The following is a 22269-nucleotide window of genomic DNA, read 5'->3' as shown; positions in this document are numbered from 1 at the left end:
GTAAGTGGCGCGAGTGACCTGACCAACAACGGAACTATGATACATTGGCGCGTTACGTTTGGATCGAGTCGGTACTCTCGTACTCGTGGATCGAGTTCGGAGCGTCGGTTGTGTATATAGCAGCATTGGCGGCGGCGAGTCGCACTCCTCGCGCAAACAATCTCTCTCGGCGCGCGCTCGCTCGACCACTGCCGCAGCAACGCGAGGCACGGCATATATTATGCGCGCGAAGCAACGTTAGTTTACATATTATATCTATATACATCGGAGTTCGCGGCACACACACGTATAATACGAATGCACGACTGTGAGAGTCGCTGAGGCTGCCGCCGCCGCCGCCGCGAGCCAGTCACCGTCGAGCGTCGTTGCTTTCATGGTGTAGTGCGGCTGCTGCTGCAGCTATTCGCGCGGGCGCCAACAACCATATAGTACTAGCAGCAACGCCGAGTCACCGAGAGAAAGAGCGAGATAGACACCAGCGAGCGCTCTACAGTCCATACACACACTTACATTATACATATACCTCAGTCGGAGTTTATAACAAATTTCTAACGGGCGCGCTGCTGCCTGGCCGTCGTGTGTGCAGACTTACGACTCCTCTCTCCGAGTGGCCAGCCTCCAGTCTACTCTTGGCAATTCTCCGGTCTCTAGCAACAACGTGTGTGTGTGCGTGCGTGCATTATTTACGCACGCAGAATTTTGCTTCGATCAGCGTACGTTGCGAGAGTGCATTTATTCGGCGCGTCGTGCGTGTAGTGTACGAGTGTACAATATAGATCCCGGAGACTCGTCCAGCCGCAGGAGAGAGAAAGAGAGAGAGAGCGAGCGCAAGAGACCGGACGCGCGCGCGGCAACCCAGCGCAGCAACAATAACAATTCAGCATATCGCAACAACGATGCCGTGACAAATGATGAAAAATTTCCGAAAGCTTCTGTGAACAACGCAGTGCGTTTTCTGATTCCGCGAGTGTGTGCGTGTGTCTGTGCGTGTCTGCGTGAGTGCAGTGTTGTGCTGCGGTGCAGTGCAGTTTGTGCCTCCGCGAAATTATTATTATAATACAGCATATATAAAAATAAAATACGTGCCTTTCGGAGCTGCTGCTGCTCTGCTGCAGAAACTAGCGGCAGCGTGCGAGCTCTGTGTGTGTATATATCTGTGCCTGCGTGTGTCTTTTTTCGTGCCTTTGCATAGTTCCGAGCTCTCGCCTTGTATCTTATACGGCGATTCGGAGGGAAAAGAGAAAGAGAGAGAGAGAAAATTTACAAGATTGTGCGTTCGCATGCTGGCTGCACCAAGCCCAAGGAATGCACGAGCATCTATTGTGATATATTTCCATTCGCAACCACCGAGTTCAACGCTTCGCTGTGTTTTTTTTTGTTTTTTCGTACTACCACGAGCTCTCGTGGTGGCCGATTCTACGCTGCATTTGTATAGGTGTGTATTTCGTACGTGCGTACGCGTACAGTGTCTATTGCTGCTTACATGCATTCATCGGGGGATTCGCTTGAGGGGAAAAAACGTGGTTTTCTATACGTCAATGTAACGGGGCTTCGCGCGAACGGGGACAAAAAAATGTCCATTGGAGTTCGATCAAAAATGAACGGCTTGAAATTTTTTGTACAGTGGCTTGTGTGGGATGCAATGAACCTTAGTTTCTGATGTGCGATTCAACAGTTGGGTGTACCAACTTATCGAGTCCCTTACAATATTCCACTCGTTAGTGCATTGACTCGCGACGCGCACACACGGTGCCTATATAGACATGGTGAATGTTTAATAAAGCGACGAATCAGCTACTTCGGACTGTGACTACGCGGAGTGAAACTTCCTCCTTTCGATACTAGATATAAATGAATTTGAGAAAAAATCACTCCTTGCTAAATAAATTCGAAAATTAGATACCAGTTCGACGTATCTCTATCTAATTAAAAGTCTAAAACAGGCTCGAAATTTCGGGTAATAACGCAATACATCGTGCCTTTTAATCAGGCATAATGAGCGCGTGGATCGCGGATTGAACCTGAAATTCTTATGGACACGCATGCGGAGAGCAGCTTCCTCGCATGCCTGCGTGGAGATCCGAAGGCGAAGTACGCGCGTGCGAACGACCGCGAAAGACAGAAAACAGATTCGTTAAAATCCTCTCCGGCTCGCTTGACAGATGCACAACACATGAAGTTTAGCCAAACAACGAGTGTTGATGTGCTTACACCAATTTGACGTTAAATAAAAAAGAGGCGGGGGAGAAGCGACGTGTTATCTTTGGCGAATGGTAGCTCCGAGATTTGTTGTCGTTCTAGTACTCTCGACGCGACTGATAATTAGTCTGCTATTCGTAGCTAGACGCGGAAAAAGATTTTTTACTTTGAATAAATTTCAATAACGCATTAGGTATACCTGTAAAAGTTTTGAACTTATACATAAGATCTGGTCAAACGAACAGACCTCTTTTTAAATTGTACGTAAGGCTTTGCGATAACTTTTATCTTTCGTTTAAAACTACTGTATAAAATGCTCCAAGGACGTAACGGAGTCAAACATCTAGTTGAACAAAGCAAATTATTAAATAGAGAACGAATGAACGTTTACTATTTCAACATTTTTCTCGGCTGCTTAAAGCATTAACTTACGCGTTTAATTGCTTTCAATACCTTCAGCGGTTTTAATGAATGTTTTAAAGAAAATTGTTATTACCACGGGCTGAAAAATTATTCGTTAATTATTTGCTTCAGAATTTGGCGCGCGAACGATTCAGCCAATCGCAGCAACTGTATTTTGTCCTCGGTTGGGTTTTTTTTTACGAAAGGCAAAAAAAGGAGAGGAAGTTCACGTGCGAACAGACGCCGCGAATTGTGTACACTCGCCTACTGCTGTTTATACCGAGTCGACTCCGTGCGGTATACATTTAGCAATAGAGAATCCAATTGAGCATCGTTCGGGGCCTCGACGAGCGCGTGGCTCGGCTCTCGAGCTGTAAAGGAAAATATACACAAGTGAGAGGTAAGGACGATGGTGCTGTGTACACGCAATATTAATTTCGTATACGGTCTGCAGTGAGTTCGATGCACCGCGCGCGACTTATCCAAACGTTTTCGATTGCTTCTATAATGTACCGAACTGTGCGTCGCTGCAAAATGCTTCTCTCAACGCATATGAGTTTTGATCCGCTGTACCGAGCACGACTCGTTGAATGAACAATAGGAGCTCTACAAGTGTCCGAGTGTTATACATATATGTGTCGAGCTGCTGTACATAGTATGCTAGTGTGTTAGTGCGAGTGCCATGTTTATAGGGACACCTGTGCATTAAATCAGTTTGATCATTATATGATGAGGCTACTACAGCTATAGCTTTATTTGTGCTTGACTGCTCTACACTTATGAATCAGTACAATTGATGATTGGAGAAAAAAAACCTAGATCCTTTACAAGCTCTTTGAATTGCACTTGTTTGATGTTTGATCATAAAATATTATCTTGCAAATCATTTTGTATTTAATATAATTACATTTTTGCTTATGAGTGTGGAAATGTAATTACTTTTAGTCAATAACCAAACTAAAAGTTCTTAGTAGACTAAAAATCCTTGAATGATTCATTAGATTGAAATTTTTGAAATTATTAGCTCTCGATGCACTCCAAGACCTATACTTACCTTTTAATTTGTGTTTCAGGGGAATGAAAATGTATTGGAGTGAATTTTGATCAGTATTTCACAAATCATGACGAGTAGAAGAGATAAAGCATCCAGCGGCTTTGTAAGTATTTTTCAAATTTTATTAGTTTTACTATATAAAGCACAATCATCAAGCGTCAATAGTGTGTTGCATCACTTTGATATACATTCTGCTCGCTAGCAAACAGTATTTGATTGAACTAAATGTGTACTGTTTATACCATTCAATAGGCAATGAATGAGGATATTAATTTAAAAAAAAGGAATTCTATTATTACATATTATTATATGTGCCAAAGACTCAAACATGTAATTTAACATGCCTCAGTGATCTCATGTTTACATAGAAGCTATATTACTACTAGCTAGTGTAGAAGAGTACGCAGAGCAGTCGACTAATGTTTTATCTACACTTTGATAATCATATCTTAGTTCCTTGGAAACTTGTGCACTTGATAACATGCATTCTTCTAATCCACTATTCAGAATATGTGAAATGAATTTGCTCGCATCAATTTAGCTCTCCATAAAGTATTTTAACATTTCATCAGAAGATGTACAAGTAATTGCTCTTAATATTTGAGTGTTACAAGATGAAAAAAAAAAGAAAGATGTCAAAGAAAAAAAGGAAGACTTCAAAAAGTCGCTCATTTGAAATTCGACGCACACACGCACACACATGCAAAGAGCAGACAGGCACGCGTGTGAATGTATTTTAATGGGAGTTACACGCGCCACACATAAACATACACGTCCATTGTTTAAAACGATAACGGCTTTATAAAAGATGTCACATCTTTTCAAACGACAGCCGCTCGCGCTCTCCGTTGCCGCTGCAGATAAGATATTCAAACGCGTTGCCCGGTTTTTTTCTTCTTCTCCGAGTGCGTCTCTGCGATCTCTACTGTGCGCAATGCGTGCGTACACACAAGCAGTAGCAGTACGTAACGCGACGATTTGCTCCGCATTTAGTTATTACTTCGCAGTGGATCAGTTATAAAATTGCAACGATGCTCTGCTCGAGCAGCCGAGCTTGTATACGTGTGTGTGCGTGTGCATTGAAATGCAATATCTTCGCGTATACTGGGGAATGCAGACCACGTGTCGAGGCTATATTTTCGCCATAGGCACACGCGTGCGATTATGCGCACAAAAATTGCATCGCTCATCGAGCTTAGAGTTTATTCGAGCTAATGAATCATGAGTCTACATGAGCATGTAGAATTTTCCCTCAAATCAATGGATACGGGTGTTCATCCGACTTATATGACATGTCGGTGCATCCATTCATTGGCGAAAAATGACACTGTGCGTGACGATTTGTCGTGACATTTTTGCTCTTTCCTTGTGGTAAAAATTATACTAAACAGATATCGCTGAGTTTGATGAATGTGACAGTAAAAATTTGATAATAACTTCTTATGCTTGCAAATGCTGTTATATATTTATTGGACAATACGAGCGCAGCTATAAGTATCCGTATTTTTCTCGAGAAAAAAGTCTATTACAGAAGCAAAAGAGCGACCAACGCGTGCTCTCTATGCAAAATCTGACGTCACGACTTTTCTCTCTCTCTCTCTCTCTCTCTCTCGGTTTCAAAAATGCACACATATAAGTACAGCCGCTCGCGCTGGCATCATTAGCTGAGAGAGGATGACCTCATGGTCCTCCAGTACCTTTTTTTTCTTCTTGTGATCCATCTCTCTTCTTCCTCTTTCTGGTTCTCATTGTAGACTTGTATTACGATTCACGAAACTCGGTTGGGAGTCTCTGCTATTGAGTAATACTAAAAAATGCTTCGAATCGTTTTCGACGAAGGATTCTTGAAATGAAACTTTATAACTAGCGTTGGGCAGGAGGAGTTAATCCTCATGAAAAAGTAACGTGTGTGGTAATTTCACTGCAATAATTGTTGTATTATTGGTAGGATAAGAGAGGATAGATTGATTTCAGAATTATAGCCTTACTGTTTCCTTTACTGGACTTGAAATATTTTTTTATTTACATTCAGAAAATTTTCTTAGATGTTTCATTAAAATTGCTCCTAATCTACTTCATAATGAAATGCTGATAAAAATGTGAATACCCCCTTTGAACTTGAAAACGTGCCGATGCGTAGGAAGAATTACTAGTATAACTACCTGAAAATCGGGAATGCAGCATACCTTGACACACATCTATCGTTTGCGGAAATTTACTCGAGCGATACCTCGAATACTCGTACTTATACTTATCTCCTGCTTAAACGATCGTTCCGACTTCGAGCGTAAGTTCCGTTTTTCCTCTATCAAAAAATGTTTCATATTGTATGAAAATCTCTTTCTACTAAGTTTTGTTCCTCTGCTCGTGCTAAGAATTGAATGTTTTAAATCCATTACGATTCTTTTTCCTCTTCTTCGTTCGCTACTTTGAATGTGATTTCTATTAGAAATGAGTTAGCAATATCCGGCGACTTTCACGCGTGTACGTTACTCCAAAGGAAAATTCGTTTAAAAAATTAGGATATTGCGATTCAGAGAAAATCTACTCCGTTTTGTTCAACTATTTGCCGTCGTGATTGAGATGAAGGTCTATGTTTGTTGATCTTCTTGATCACTTTAGACTTTACATAACAAAATCTGTACACATTTTTGAATTATAGGTTCGTTATTTAACGACAATCGTTCCAAATCTACATCACAGAACTCGAAAATCCGGCGGTATCCTTAATCCACCTGAATTAGTAATAAGTAGAATGGAATAGAAAAGTCGAACCATTGCCACTTGGTACGCGGCGATATCGCTTACCTACCCAGCACGACCGTTGCGTAAAACGTCGTATAATCGGCCCGCGAATCTCGCGCCGTGCGCGCGGCTTTTGTGCAGTTGTGATAGACTTCGCGCGCGCCGCTGCAGTCAGGCGCCGTTCCTTTGTTTCCGACGAAATATATATACACAGGGATGTACTGCGCTTGACGGTCATGCCTCCGTGACTCTGATATAGAAAGTTAGGCTCCTTTTTTTTCTAGAGCAATCGCAAGACTGACCCCTCGTAGACTTTCCGTTCGCGGATATGGAAGTAGTATATGAGTTCGTTCGAGGTGTACCGAATTTTTTTTTTTTCTCGAAAATGTGGCCGGGGCATGCATTCACACGCGCGGCGGGCCGCTATAATCGATCTTACGGTTTTCATACACACATACGTACACACACATACACACTTTTCATGCTCTATACCTTCCCTATAACGCGTGCGATATAATATGCCATACTTTACAGTACGCTTTCACTACATAGATCCGTATCAGCGTGCATAAGTCATTATACACATTTCTTCCTGTTACGATCGTTTCATATAAACACTCGCGTGCACACACACACGCGTACACCGAATTATCATTTAAACAAGAAAAATGAGCAGATCGCGTAGTCCATCCGCAAACAGCGTTTTAAATAATATTTATATATGGCATCAAGTACTCGAGTTGTCGTCGCAGAGCTCGGCCGACAGCTATATAGCTTCATCGAACAATGAAAGAAACGACGTCGAGGTTTTTAAACACATCTGCCTTCCAATATTACTTTACCATGGACCATTGACCCATATCTGAAAGCATCGTAAACATACTTGAAAACAAATGAAACAATCGATCGTTCGAAATGTTTAAGTTGATAAAAAAATAAACAATCTTCTAAATTTTTTCTATACATTAATATGTACCCGGTATAATGTATAATTGTGTGTATACTCTCGATGCCGGCTGTTACGGATTTTCCGCGCGTTTAAATCTCCCCCGTTGCGAAATAAAGCACGCACTTTTTTACACGAATCTCGAAAAAATATTTTTGTTCCGTCTATAGGCCAAGAAAAATTTGGCCACAAGTCCGATAAACGAAACAATGCTTCGGGGGGCGCGCTCGTGTTCTAAATGCATTGCAAGATACAATGAAGCATATTCTATAAGTCGTACGCGCGAGCTGCAGACACAATGCAACGACGCGAGTTCGACACGGAGGCGACGACAACGTCTCGGAGAGCTGCACGAGACGGCTGGGAGATAATATGGAAAAAACGCACACACACTTCAACACGAAGTCACTCCCGTGATGTACTTCTTATATGATATCAGCGCAGCAGCTGCTTCTGCGGCTTTAGACGCCGCCGCTGCTGTCACGGCAATTCAGTTGCGATTGGAGCGTCGCGCGAACGGAGCCACCAGCCGCCGCCGGTGCTATCAAAATTACGCTCCCATATGTGTCTTTATTATTGCATGTGTGCGTTTTAGCGTGCTAAGTATGTCGCGTGTGCTCCACAGCGGCATTCCTTCTCCTGGTGTGTAGAATAATTATAACATCAGTTCTGGCCAAGTAGTGTGTGTTTGTGTGTGTGTTACTCCAAACATGGATCAGTGCCTGCGGTGTGCGTGTGCACGCGCGCGTAAGCGTGCCTTCAATAATCGATGTGCCTGCCCGTTGGATTTTGAGATTTTTGTTTGCCAAAACGAAAAAAAAACGTACCGAGAACCCGTAATTTGTGACCTCTTCTTTCTCTCGTGGATTTAAAGATGACGTATTATACGCGCGCGTCGGCGAACAAAAAAAATGAAAAAGAAGAAGCTTCCGAATCGTGACGAAATTCGTTTATTTTCAGCGAGCTATTGCACGCGATCACTTGTTGCTCGTGTTGTGTTGTATATCAAAACTAAACAGTGACGACGTCGCGGCTTTGCTTTTGTTATAAGTTATAGTTATTTTTCGGCACGTCAACGCGAATCGAGTGAAATTTCGAGCGGGCGTCCCCTTCGTCTTATCGATCGCCTGAATTTCGACTCTCGATGTATAAAAAGCAATAAAATTTACGAGAAACAACAAGAATGTCAAAAGCTCGATCGAATTTTTTTTCTTTTCTCGCTGTTATCGCGTGGCGGGTGCTCGCGCGATATAATCGGAGTGCCGCCGCGGCGTTGCTGCGTATACGTGTTGCTTTCGGAGCGAGAGAGAAAAATTGCAATGCTCTCTCGGCGCTGCACAGTTATACAGTACACACCTCTTGATCGTCGCAGTTCGAGACATTCCATTCACATATATATCGTCGCCCCAGCGCAGGAAGGTATCTACTTCCAAGCTGTAGCAAGAAGGATACTTACTCGCGCGCAGAGGCAAAAAGGTATCTAACTCGAGCGCAGCGGCAAAAAGGTATCTAATTCGAGCGAGAAGCAAAAAAGTAGCTAATTCAAACGAAGTGGCAAGAAAGTTTTGACGCACTGAATTTAGGTTGGCAACGGAGCTGTAAATGATAAAATTTTGTTTTGTATTAGAGCAAAAAAGAGAAAAAAACGATTTAGCTAGTGTAATGATTTTCATCCATTTGTAATGCGAGCAAACAAATCAATCTCACCGCGATTTCGACTCAATTTGCCACTTGTGGAGAACTTTGTATGTTATGAAAGGAAAGTAGAAGTTATCGGCTTTACATAGCTTTGAATTAAATGTTGAATGTTGAATGTTGAAACAAAATTTTATCATTTACGGCTCCGTTGCCAACCTAAATTCAGCGCGTCAAAACTTTTTTGCCACTTCGTTTGAATAAGCTACTTTTTTGCTTCTCGCTCGAATTAGATACCTTTTTGCCGCTGCGCTCGAGTTAGATACCTTTTTGCCTCTGCGCGCGAGTAAGTATCCTTCTTGCTACAGCTTGGAAATAGATACCTTCTTGCGCTGGGGCGACGATATGTACATACACACGCACACTAACAGACGCTCGTCGAGCGAAGGCACAAATTACATTTGAAAATACCCTGCGCGCGATCGAGCTGCATTGAATTGCCGATTGTCGCTTTGTCATCTGGATTCTGCGCTGCGGTCTGCGTATATACACACATCATATACCTACACACTCTGCTCGCATGAAAATCAAACACATCGGCAACTCGAGGACACGCGCGTATACGTCTCGAAATAACGATGCGATAATTCGTCGAATAAACGCCTCGCTCGTTTCTTTTTTTCGAGCTCGAGAAAATTGATGCAAACGCGTATGTACGTAGCTGCTCCTCGTGTTTGTATGTATAAGTCACACTCGTCCTTGGACGCACGAGAGGTAAAAAAAAGTGAGAGAGAAAAAAAATTATTCAGAGCTCGAGTTCGAGGCGCTCTCGACTGTTTTGACGACTATCATCATCATACCTATAAATATATTGCTCTCACGTGCGTCAGTGTCGAAGCTCGCCGAGTATCACACACGCACACAAACTTACATACACACAACAGGCGTCGACGTTATCGCGAAAGCGTACAAAAAAAAAAGAAGAAGCAGAAAAAGTATCAGAATCAAGTTCGTCACGCATTTTACCCATTCGATCGATTTCGCGTCGTCGTCGTTGTACGGGTGGTACTTTTAACGACGTGTATAATTTTTCCTCGATATATGCAGATCTCGCGACGCCAGGATCAGCTGACCGCAAGGAGGTCATCACGCGAGCGCTCGTGTAACACGAGTTTCCATTTACACGACTACGTCGTCGTCGTCGTCTATCACTCGCTATAAACTCAGAACCTTCGTTTCTTCTATTTCAAATACAACATCTGATTAAACAGCGCCGCTATATGTAGGCCTCGGCTTTGTTTATCATCGCGATGATTCTGGAATTAATTAGCAAATTATAATCCACTCAAACCAGACACCGATCCACACGCCCATAGACGGTTATTAACTTTAATTCGTAGCACGAAATCTCAAAATTCACGCGGGCACTCTGTATTATCTCGCGTGTATAATACAGAGCACGTATCAGAATCAAAACATCGAGTGTTTTTTTTTATTTTAATATTAATATTCCAGTGTGTTCGAGTGCGCGTAATACACAACGTGGCCGAAAACAGTGATAATTTTATTCCCTCGGTGCCGTGTCGAAAGAGGGACTCTCCAACGAAGAAAAAAACATAAATGAATAAAAATGCCGCAATGCGCTCGAAGGAAGAATTGACCGGCAGCAGAGAAGGCAAAACCTGTGCTGGAATGTGAATACTTTTAAAGCTGTGTCCTCGCTTGTGATCCAAGTGTGTGTGTGTGCGTGTACAATACATACATCTCTGTGTGTCCTAATCTCGATTGCAATATGATTACCGAATGGGTAAGAGCTCTTTACATCGAACGTATATCATGGTGCCAATTATTTGAAATTTTTTAATTATTAACAACAATGAAGGCACGCGCGCAAGCATATACATATATGTACGATGGATGTGACGCAACGAAAGCTCGTGACTCACTTTAACAGTTGCCTGTTACTCGCAAATTAGTTTTTAATTGTGCACACACATGCGCGTGTGTGTGCGTCGTCCAACGCATTCTTCCCTCCCTTATGCAGCTCGTGCACACGCGCTCATCGAATAGATGCATTTTTTTCCAAGTTATTCAGGCGCGTCCTGGAAATCGAATTTGCAATTATCGAGAGCGAGAGAGAGAGAGAAAAACAAAATATCGGGGACAATCGCGTACTCGAATCGAAATGAGCCATGAGCTTAGCCTGATGGAATTCAAGCACGATATTATGTATTGAGCCGCGATGCAAAAAGGTTATTGTCGGCGTCGCGGGCTTATCTGGCGTATTTTTCATCAGATTAAAATCGACTCGATTGGATTAAATACCATCCAATTATAAGCGCAATGCCAAGTAATATAATCGAATCGACCTTTTAGTCTTTTGTTCACTCTCAAAAAAAAAAAAAAAAGAAATGTTGATTTTGATTTCGGCATAAAATTGAAAATAAACGCGAGCACGATAAATGTTTGAAGAAGTTATTTAAGTACACATTGATGGAGTTGAGAAACAAAGTCTCATTTATGTTTCGTTCGTAAATGACAAAGTTATAAATCACTGATCTCGAATATAAACATACAATAACGCAAGATTTATTGCTGTAAAATGTAAAATTCAAAAGAGAGATATTCTATCAATCATCTCGCTCGTTGCTCAAAATATGATATGTAACAAGAGAGAGGGAAAAAATCGCATTTTTGTGACGTCGATCCGACAGGTGACCTTAGGCATCGCGCGCGTCTCGAGCTTTGTCATTATCGATCTAAGCAGCCTTCCCGGCCGCTAAGAGGGTGGCACGTTGCGACGCAGCACACGGATTAAGCCACACGCCCAGCTGACGTCCAGAACGAGCCAAGCGCGGCATGCGGCAGTATGTACGTAGGACGTTAGGACGACGGTCTTGCGACACATCTTAGCTCATACGACGCGCGATTTCGAACACTTTTTCAACAATTGAATCGAATTCATAAGGACTTGGATTACTTCCATTGTGCTCTGGGCGCTTCGAGTGTGTATTATATTTATTATAAATTTAAACGTTCGCCGCTCGAGAGGTTTCTTTACGATGCGTAGCTTTTCGTCGACGCGTGGGCGTAAAAATCCGTGAGAGACTTTAACCTGAATAGCAGCCGTATATTGTGCAATATCATCAAAATAAAAAAGTGAGTTTGACCGTGTAGGAATTTTCAGAGACGATCATTTATCATTAAGCATAATGTCGTATACGCTTTTTGCGCAACAAACATTATTATATAGGTACGCGTTAACACATGTACGAGGTGGCGAAGAACAATAGAAGAGACACCGGTAGCGAAGAGTTTATTATCGCGATCCTGTCGTGTTTTGTTCGCATATACGAAAGTTTAGCGCTGAGTGCGAGCGACTCGTTGACAAAACGCGTGCGTGCAATATTCAAAACGATCGTTTAATTTTGTCACGCGCCTTTTTTCTTATTCTTGGCTTTGTCATATTGAGCGAGCAGAATCCGATAAAAAGTTGTCCCACAGTTCCTCCGAGAGTCAAATAATGAAAAAGAGTTTAGAGCTTTTTCTTTGACTCGTGCTAGTTTTTCCAACGTGCATTTATCAACAGCTCTCTCGTTCTCAAAGAAATGAATTCTCGGCATATTTTTTTTCATTTCTCCCTCTCTCTCGAGAGAGAAAACCGCTCTCGTTCTAATAATCTGCGCCGCGTACACACAACGTGTCGCAACGCACTCGCACACGCATATATATAATAATCCCCGCTGCAGTATGCCATTGTACGCGTGACGATCCGATGCTGCTGCCGCCGCCGTTTGCGAACGCATATAACTCATTGTATGCAAAGTTTTAATTAACGCCATTCACCGCCGCGCGTGGCTACATGTAATGCAGGTGCTCGCGCTTAAATACAAAAATATTCCGCGGCGGCATATTATACGTATATATAGGTAGCGGATTTTTGCGTGCACGCGTGCGCTTACATCACAGGGAGCTTTTGCGCGCCTATATCGATTTTTTAAAGAGCCGTGCCGCTCTATGACATATCTAGAGAGCCGTGCGCTTTCGTTTTTTTTTTGCTCTCGTGATTCAACGGAAAGCATGAATATTATATTATATGTTGAGCCACTGTATGGCACGAGCCGCTCGTGTTGTATCTTTGAAACATAGACCTTCGAAATGTATTATCGCGCAATAGGAGCAGCGACTGCGCTACACACACGTTCTGATCGCGTCATTCGTGCCCATTAAACGTAATTATTGCCGACGCACCAATTTGAAGCCGCGCGTATATAACGTATTACAGCACGCATGGCTACTATATAATAGCTGCAACTGCAATTGCTACCGATCTCTTTCTTTCTCTCTCTCTCTCTGTTTCGTCGCGAGCGCGACACGCGTGTAATCGATTTTTCAACGTCTACGTATCATATGCAACATCGATTGTTGTATTATCGCGCCAACGAACGTGCGACACGGCGTATTTGTTTTCACTCTTTTGCACACACATACACGTGTGGGTAACGCGATGCAACGATCATATCTCTCTCTCTCTCTGTAGCTCTCTCGTGTGTGAGTGCACGCGGTATATATACGAAATGCTCGCGCGAACCGAAATATAACAATGGGCTTTTTGCGGGTTGTAAACATTATAGCCCGACACGTATCGCTCGCACACACGATCGGCCGCACGCTTCTTATCTAATATTTATTATTATGTATGTGTGCGCCTCGCGGAGTGGGCCGTTGTCGTCGCCTCGTATGTGCACTTCCGTGCTCGCGATTATACATGTACTTATGTGTCTGTGTGTCTGTTGCAGTACATACACATACGAAGTTCTGAGCGAGCACCGCCGTATCATCCTCGTGCGATGACAGTTGAATAGCCGTCGCATGTCAGTCAGTACGTTGCGCGAATTTTAGCCGAAAACAACGAGCTCGCGGCTGGCTGCGGTGTAACGTTCCGCGTACGTAAGCGCGACTGAACTTTGTTGCGCGAATTACCATAATATATATCCATACGCGCGCGCGCCGGCTGAATTTTAATAATAGTGAGACCCCCGTGTGAGTCGGCACGATGCATTGGCTGTTCTGCACGATGTCGATGGATTTTTTAAAGGTGATCGTTGCGCTTTTCTTTTCCTTCTGTTTTTTTGGCGCAGTGCTGCTGTGTTGCAGCACAAGGTTTTTCGCAAAATGTGCGCAGCACTGTGCGCTTCGAGTGTAATTTTTATTTTTACGCTCTCTTGCGTGAGAAGCTATATTTGTTCGCGTTGAAGACAGGAAAATCAGCGCGCTCGACAATGAATCAGATCGTTTTTATTGATCTCTTGGCATAAAAAAAATTTGAATAACAAATTCACCTGACTATATTCGTCGCGTAACTTCGATTCATCTTTGATGTATTTGATTTTGGCATTGGCGTGTTTTCTTTTTATTTTTGCTCGTCGACAATTTTTTACTCTCAAATCGTGATTTAAAAATTGTCACCGAGGTACACGACTATATTCAGTAAAGTGATGCGAACAGAACTATAGCGACGCTGTGCTTGTGAACAAATATACAAAATTACTCGCATCCGATGTTCTGCCAAAGACGCTTACGTTGGTTTATTTTTCAGCTGGACACATGGTTCGGAAGGCCAAAAAAATCCGGCCGAGGAGGTAGTACAGGGCCCAACACGATGCCTCGGCCCAATTCCGACGATTTTAACGAGATCGAGCAGCAGCGCTGCATGATCGAACGCATGGACGACGAGACTACCAATGATAAGTTCGAAGAACTATTGGTGAGTGATGGTTTCGTTTTTTTTTTTTTTTTTTATCAAAGTATCACTACTGCAATTGTCATTTTTTCACTCGAAATCCAGGCAAACATGAATCTGTCGGACGCGAAAAAGGAGCCGCTACGACAGCAGTCGGCGCAAAAGAAGAAAGAGATGCTGATACTGCACTACAAAGGCAGCATACAAGAGAGTAGAAACAAATTTGACAAACCGGCCGATTACATACAGTACCTGTCGCAGCCGGACATAAGCGTCAACAAGATCCACGCGTGCGTCGAGTCTCTCAGGATCGCGTTGACCAACAATCCTCTGAGTTGGGTCCAGGAATTCGGCACCAAAGGCCTCAAACAAGTTCTCGTCACGCTCAACGAGTGTTATCGCAAGTGAGTAGCGGCGCAAATTTTTTTAAAAGCCATACTAATCGCGTTCCAGAATGTACAATTATGAATACGTCGGTCGTATTCTCTCTTTCTCTCTTCGTTAAAAAGTGATATCGAAGCCTGCGGAAAAAATTGAAAATTTAAAAACACGTTTTCTGTCATTTCTATACCGAATTTATTTGTTCGAAAAGTATAGAGATTCGAGTAAACACGTTTAAAAATATTTACTTTTATTCAGGCTTTACGAGTTCACAATGTGCGACAGTTAACATAATGAAAAATTATACATTCAAGTTTCTCTTTTATTACAGTGTTATCGTGCAAGTAAATAAACTTAGGTAATTTTAAAATACCAACGTTGTTACTGTGTTTTTATACATTAGTACTTGATTTTTTCCTTTATTTTGTCATGCTGTTAATTTTTGTTTTTTTAGCGTTGTTGAATTATTTTTAGTTTTTGTTCGAAACGTTAGACTTTTTGTACATTTTTTTTTATCAGTATCCAGATACAGTTTTGAACAGTCCACCGACATTTCTGATTACTACACACAATCATTTCCATCCTCGTTGAGTGCATTAGATACATTTTTTAATTTCAATCGCACCCACGTACGCAACAAGTAGCGTTTTACTAATTTTGTAGTAGAATCTAGCCGATTTTTCATCGATGAAATGTCCCAAAATAAAAAACCACGAACTAATTTTGTCATTTCGATCCAACAGCGACAGCCGATACGAGCGAATTCAATACGAGTGCATACGATGCCTCAAAGCGATCATGAACAACACCGTCGGCATCAAGGAGATGCTGGCGCACCACGAGGCGTTGACGATCGTCGCCCGTTCCCTGGAGCCGTCGAAGCCGTCGGTCATGTGCGAAGCTGTCAAGCTCCTCGGTGCCGTCTGCCTCATATCCGGCGAGAGTCACAAAAAAGTCCTCGACGCCATAACGATGAACGGCGAGTTCAACGGCAAGGACCGCTTCCTACCTATCGTTCAGGGTCTCATGAACAAACAGAACGAAAATTTACGAGTAAGTTTGACGGACGATTAATCGCTCGCTGGGATTTTTCACCGAACTCAATGTGTTTACGTGCATGTGTGTCTTTTCAGGTTGTGTGTCTGCAACTGATAAATTCCATCATATCGTCGGCAGAGGAGCTCGACTTTCGATTGCATTTACGAAACGAATTGATGCGCGTCGGCTTGGCAGATATACTCGAAACGTTGGAGAACGAAGACGAGTCGGAAGATCTAACGAGGCATTTGAAAATTTTCAACGACATCAAGGACGAGGATTACGAGGAGTTCGTGCAACGGTTCGATCACGTCAGGCTCGAGCTGGACGATGTCAACGATTGCTTCGAGGTCGTCAAGAACATGGTCATGGACACCGTGGCCGAGCCGTATTTTCTCTCGATACTGCAGCATCTGCTGTTCATCCGAGACGACGCTCAGATAAGGCCGGCTTACTACAAGCTCATCGAGGAGTGCGTGTCGCAAATTGTTCTGCACCGTTCGGGCTGTGATCCGGACTTTCGAGCCACCAAGCGATTCAAGATCGACGTGCAGCCGCTGATCGAGACTCTGGTGGAGAAGTCGCGCGCCGACGAGGAGCAGCGGCTCATCGAGATGACGCAGAAGCTCGAGGACGCCATAGCCCGCAAGCAGGAGGCCGAGGCAAAATTGCAGCACGCAGAAAACATCATTCGCGAGCTCGAGCAAGGCACCGGTCGCACTACCGGTGGCATTGGATTGGTAATTTTCTTTGACTTTATTGCGCGTTCGAACGATTATGCGATCGAAAGTCGTTTATAATTGGTGTTGTACTAGTGCTTGTGTCGCTATTTGATTGTTGGCACAAATTGCTTATCGGTACTCTTTTATTGACGTTCATTTCTTATTCGTTAACAAGAGTAAAAAAATTAGTTAGAGGTGGCTGAAGTGAGCAAAATTCAAGGTGGTTTCACTGATTTTTTTTAATTCTGATGATCGAATCTTAACTCAATTTTGATTGTTCGAAATTTTAATTTCTTTTTAACGACCTGATCCATTTTAAAAATTTCTCTAAAACCTATTGATGACAAGATTTTTTATTATTACTTGTCACTTTTATCGTTGCTTCAATCGCCTAAAAAAATAAAAACTTTTTTTAGTTTTCAAATGGTCGTCAACACAGCTGTTTCTAATTTTTTCATGGGATTAGTTTTGTCAAAAATGTACAGTATAAATTTCAAATTTTAAACTTTATTCAAATTGATTTTTACAGAAACTTGTAAATAGTTCTGGTGGTCCACCTCCACCTCCACCACCAATGCCTGGACCAGGCGGTGGCGGTCCACCTCCTCCACCGCCACCACCGATGATGCCTGGCATGGGACCACCACCGCCACCTCCAATGCCCGGCATGGGTGGTCCTCCAAGGCCACCACCACCACCTATGATGCCGGGTATGGGCCCTCCACCGCCTCCGATGCCAGGCATGGGACCACCACCACCTCCGGGTATGCCTAGGATGCCCATGCCAAATGCTGTCCAAGTACTACCACACGGTATGAAACCGAAGAAAAAATGGGACGTCGACAAACCTCTTAAAAGAGCCAATTGGAAAGCAGTAAGTTGAATTTATAAAAACATTGAAAAAATTAATTCAGTGACTTTGATCTCATCTCGTCCATTTTTACTTCACCTTAGATTTTACCTCACAAGATGTCTGAGAAGTCATTTTGGGTCAAGGTACAAGAAGATAAATTGGCCAGTCCAGATTTATTAAATGGGTTAGCGCAGAAGTTCTCATCGAAACCACCAACGAGAAAAATAGACGATGTAGTTGATAGGTATGAGTGGACTAGTATCTACATCGAATTTTTTATTTGCATCTTAAATCTAATTTTAATAATTGAATAGCAGGTCAAATACCGCGAAAAAGGTCAAGGATTTGAAAGTACTCGATGGTAAATCGGCGCAAAATATCTTGATTCTGCTCAACGGTACGCTCAAACATGTATCTTACCAAGAGGTCAAATCATGTTTGTTACGATGCGAGGGTCCAGTTATCAACGACAACATTCTCCAAGGACTTATTCAGTATTTACCACCACCAGATCAATTAACTAAATTACAAAATTACAAAGATCAGTACGACGATCTGACGGAAGCCGAGCAGTTCTGTGTCACAGTTTCGCAAATAAAACGACTATTACCGAGGCTAAGGTCGCTGAGTTTTATGTTAAAATACGATGAGCTTGTTGCGGATATCAAACCTGATATCGTTGCCGGTACAGCTGCCTGCGAAGAAGTCAAAAGTAGTAAAAAGTTTGCCAAGATTCTTGAACTTATTTTATTGTGCGGTAATTACATGAATTCAGGATCGAAAAATGGACAAGCTTTCGGATTTGAAATTAGTTTCCTTACAAAAGTAAGTTCTATTAACCTTTTTTATCATTCACACTAACGATTAAACAATGATGTTAATCATAAAACTTAAATTATTGTAGTTGACGAGTACAAAAGACATAGAAAACAAGCAGACGTTGTTACACTATCTAGTTGACACAATTGAAAGGAAGTTCCCGGATTGCTTGAGCTTTTCTGAAGAATTAACACACATAGATAGAGCAAGTAGAGTGTCGCTAGAAAATATTCAACGAACTCTGCGACAAATGGACTCTAACATTCGTAATCTAGAGCAGGATCTCAATAACGCAAAAATACCTCAAAGTGATCAAGATCACTTTGCAAAAGTCATGACGGTAACTCATATTTTTCACTTAAAGTTGAAATTATTAAATTTTTCAAGCCGTCTTTGCATGGAAACTAATTGGTATGTTTTTACAGCCGTTCGGTAAAAAAGCTCGAGAATCGTATGAAACTATGCAAAGTATGTTCAAGCATATGGATAGTTTATACACAGAAATATCAGAATTTTTCGTATTCGATAAGGCAAAATACACGATTGAAGAATTTTTTGGCGATATCAAAAAGTTCAAAGATGACTTTTTAGTAAGCTCCATTTTCTTTTATTATCAACAAGGAAAACGTTATTTTTTAAAATATTTACATAACTTTTTCTACTTGTAGCAAGCACAAAAAGAAATTATTAAACTTCGCGAAACAGAAGAGAAGCAACGCCGTGCACGAGAAGCGCGAGAAAAGGCGGAAGCGGAAAGAGCAGCGAGAGCCGAACGCAAACGTGCTCTGGTTGACATGAACGCTCACGAGACTCAAGAAGGAGTGATGGACAGCCTCATGGAAGCTCTGCAAACTGGTTCGGCATTCAGCAGACCCGATCAGCGTCGAAAGCGTCAAATACGCGCCGCCGGTGGTAAGTTTAGGACGCTATTGAGACGCAAACATTCGAGCGCACGGCGATTGAATCGGTACAGAAAGGATTTAAACGGCGAATTTGATGCTATCAGAGGAATTCGGACATATTTCCATAAAAATAGTGCTGTTGATCGAAAAAAAAGCATGAGAGAACAGGTTCTCAGCAAAAACGGAGACAAAAGTTTTATTGTTAAACCAACTGTAATTAAAAGACGACGGACATTTAGAATGCAGAGACGCAGAGACTCTTTAACAGCTACTAGTGTGTTGAATTTAACTTCATCATTGCCAAATTTGACAGATGACGCTTCGCGAAAATTAACGAAAAATCAAAATGATACGCCATTTGTTAATGCACCTACTGAATCGGAGGGCATTCCCACAAATGATACTAATTTTAGTGACAAAGATATTTCGGTTAATAATCGCTCAAACGTCGCCTCAAATATTTCTATTAAATCTTCCGAACTTTACTGTGACGATGTTTTTGATAACAGTTGTAATAATAATTCTAGTATTCTCAATTCATCGTTGAAACTTGGGAAACTAATTGCTTTAGGAAGTCACAAAAACACTTTCAAAAGACTCTTGAGCTATAGACGTAAGAAAGTACCGTTACCAAACAATGAATTAATAGAAACAGTTACCATTGCTGCCGATTCGCCACAATCTGAATTACAAAAAAGACCTTGGAAAATTTGGCGGAATGGTAAAAAATGCGACAAGTTTACTGTTAATGATAAGCGCAAGTGTTAATTGTATATTTTAAAAGTTATCTTCTCGACTCTGTATTTTCCTATGCAAAGTGTGCCTTCTTTTTGTTTTCTCTTCTTATGTATATTCAAAGCAAATTTTTTATATTTATTTTTATAATCAATCTAATAACATAGTTTGCATTTGTAATAATATTTTCTATTACACGGTATTAAATGCGATGTTAAGAAATGTTAATAATCATTATTTTTATTTTTTTTTATCTAATTATAAGCTACTAATATAATATTATTATATATAGTGAAGTCACGATTTACTTTACTGTGAAATTTGAATCGATTTTACATGGTAGGCAGGTGAATTGAATCCTGCTAATACACATTATATAGTTTTCTGTAGAACTAATTGTTCGTGTATGCTCGTTTGTTTACATTAGTATTTAAGAAGATGCTCAAGTCAATGTTGGAAGGAAAATTAAAATTATGCTCTCCTCAATTCTGCTCATCGCGGTTCACCGGTGGGATTTTTACCCCATTCTCTCTTTGAGACTGATACAAGGATTCAAAAAACTTTTTGAAAGAACTTACAAGAAATGTGTATAACAATTTGTACTTCAACACTGACTTTGGCACATAATTAATGAGCTCGACAAAATGGTGAAACTCAACTTAAGTTGAATTCGTACTTGCATGGACATCAATTTTAACAATTACATATCATTTTTATATGACAGGCCTTACATATGCAAATTTTACAAAATGATATTGACTAATATTTCATTCATTTGTTCACAGCTGAAAGAAGAGCACAATTGAATAGGAGTCGTTCTCGTACAGGATTGGTTGGAACGGGGTTACTTGGTAGAGAATTATCCACGTAAGTTTAAATCATCTAATATGAAATTTAATAATCCTTTGAAAATCATCTAAAAACATTAATGATTTTGACTTCCAGAGAACTTCTTGGTTCAGCGTAGCATAAGGTCTCTGACAAGGAATAAGCTGTGATGAGATATTTTTGAAAGCAAATAAATTTTTTAGAATTCAATAGTCAGGTGTCCCTAAAAAGTACATGAAAAATTGTATGCCTTGAAAATGACAAAATTATTGTAATCACCCCGTCCAAGCAGATACACACTGTTCTAATGTTAATAGAGAAGCAAATTATTTTTTACAACTTTAAAAGTTGTAAGTTTAATATGGAATATGGTCGAAGTAGGATATAGAAATGCTACAAAACCAATATTTTTTATGAAGAATACCAGAACGAAGAAAAATGCAAAAGATAACTTTCAATCCATTTCCGATTTGTTTAAATTATTGAAACTTGAACATTTTACAGCAACAGAGTGTTAAGTTCAATAATAATGGATTGTGTATGAAGAACTCATTACTTGTTTCGATATGTCATTTAAAGTATAGACAAGAGTTACTTTTATAGATAGACAATATAACTTGATTGAACTATTTCTGTGAAGTACAAGAAAAAGTACACAATCATGATAAGACTACATGATTTGATGAATGGTAATTGAATGAAGTATGTACCTAAGCACAAATTCCAAAAACCTAATGATCCTGCCTTAAATTTATTAAAATTTCAAAGCTTGTATCAAAATGAATGTTGAGATAAAATTATCTTTGCATGTTGCTTTTTTTACTTAAATAAAAATACTTTCATGTTGCAATGTATATTTTAAACATGTACAAAAAGTAATATTTATATTAAAATAAAGCAATAAACAGTTGATTTGCCTGAGAATACTATATGTGTGTGTAAGTGAATAAATGAGATGTAGATTTGTAATTTGATTGCTTGAATGAAAAAGTAATCATTGTATCTATACTGTGAATACAACATTTTTAGATGTACACATTGTTAAAATAATGCAACTTGTAAAAAATGAACATTTATTTTGCATATAAAAACACATATTTATATTTTTTCAAAATACAAAATGTTGATCGTATTGAAAAGTGAATGGATGGTACCAATACATATGGCAAGCTTGATGTCGAAAAGGTTCCCATAATGTGTAGTATCAAAATTATAAATTGTAAAAAAAATTTATTGTAATAAAATGAGTTTTAATTGAAATTGAAAA

The 22269-nt window shown here is 40.9% G+C and overlaps 1 protein-coding gene across 9 annotated transcripts; it reads left to right on the top strand.

The window, feature by feature from the left end:
* The first annotated feature begins 275 nt into the window (after positions 1–275).
* On the top strand, positions 276–22269 carry LOC106660189 (protein diaphanous). 9 transcript variants are annotated; one of them, XM_023459289.1, is made up of 15 exons: positions 287–1435; positions 3675–3758; positions 14581–14748; positions 14830–15128; positions 15437–15463; positions 15849–16158; positions 16239–16883; positions 17395–17739; positions 17820–17962; positions 18036–18543; positions 18623–18877; positions 18963–19127; positions 19206–19449; positions 20960–21041; positions 21120–22269. In XM_023459289.1, exons 2-15 carry the CDS (start codon positions 3723–3725, stop codon positions 21139–21141), a joined length of 3249 nt encoding a protein of 1082 aa, XP_023315057.1. In that variant the 5' UTR covers positions 287–1435; positions 3675–3722; the 3' UTR covers positions 21142–22269. The 9 variants fall into 9 exon arrangements, with proteins under 9 accessions (XP_023315053.1, XP_023315052.1, XP_014238553.1 ...); XM_023459288.1 differs by having other exon boundaries at positions 288–1435; positions 18033–18543; XM_023459284.1 differs by lacking the exons at positions 20960–21041; positions 21120–22269 and adding an exon at positions 2734–3001 and having other exon boundaries at positions 277–1435; positions 18033–18543; positions 19206–20402.

This window comes from Trichogramma pretiosum, unplaced genomic scaffold (genome assembly GCF_000599845.2).
Source record: "Trichogramma pretiosum strain Unisexual culture from Peru unplaced genomic scaffold, Tpre_2.0 scaffold44, whole genome shotgun sequence".
Classification (NCBI taxonomy): Eukaryota; Metazoa; Arthropoda; class Insecta; order Hymenoptera; family Trichogrammatidae; genus Trichogramma; species Trichogramma pretiosum.
This window is presented reverse-complemented; position numbering and strand designations above follow the sequence as displayed.

Coding starts and splice junctions, on each gene's coding strand:
- LOC106660189 (XM_014383067.2), top strand. CDS start 3,723: ATGACGAGTAGAAGAGATAAAGCATCCAGCGGCTTT. Junction 14,749..14,829: donor ATAAGTTCGAAGAACTATTG/GTGAGTGATGGT, acceptor CTCGAAATCCAG/GCAAACATGAATCTGTCGGA. Junction 19,128..19,205: donor AGTTCAAAGATGACTTTTTA/GTAAGCTCCATT, acceptor TTCTACTTGTAG/CAAGCACAAAAAGAAATTAT.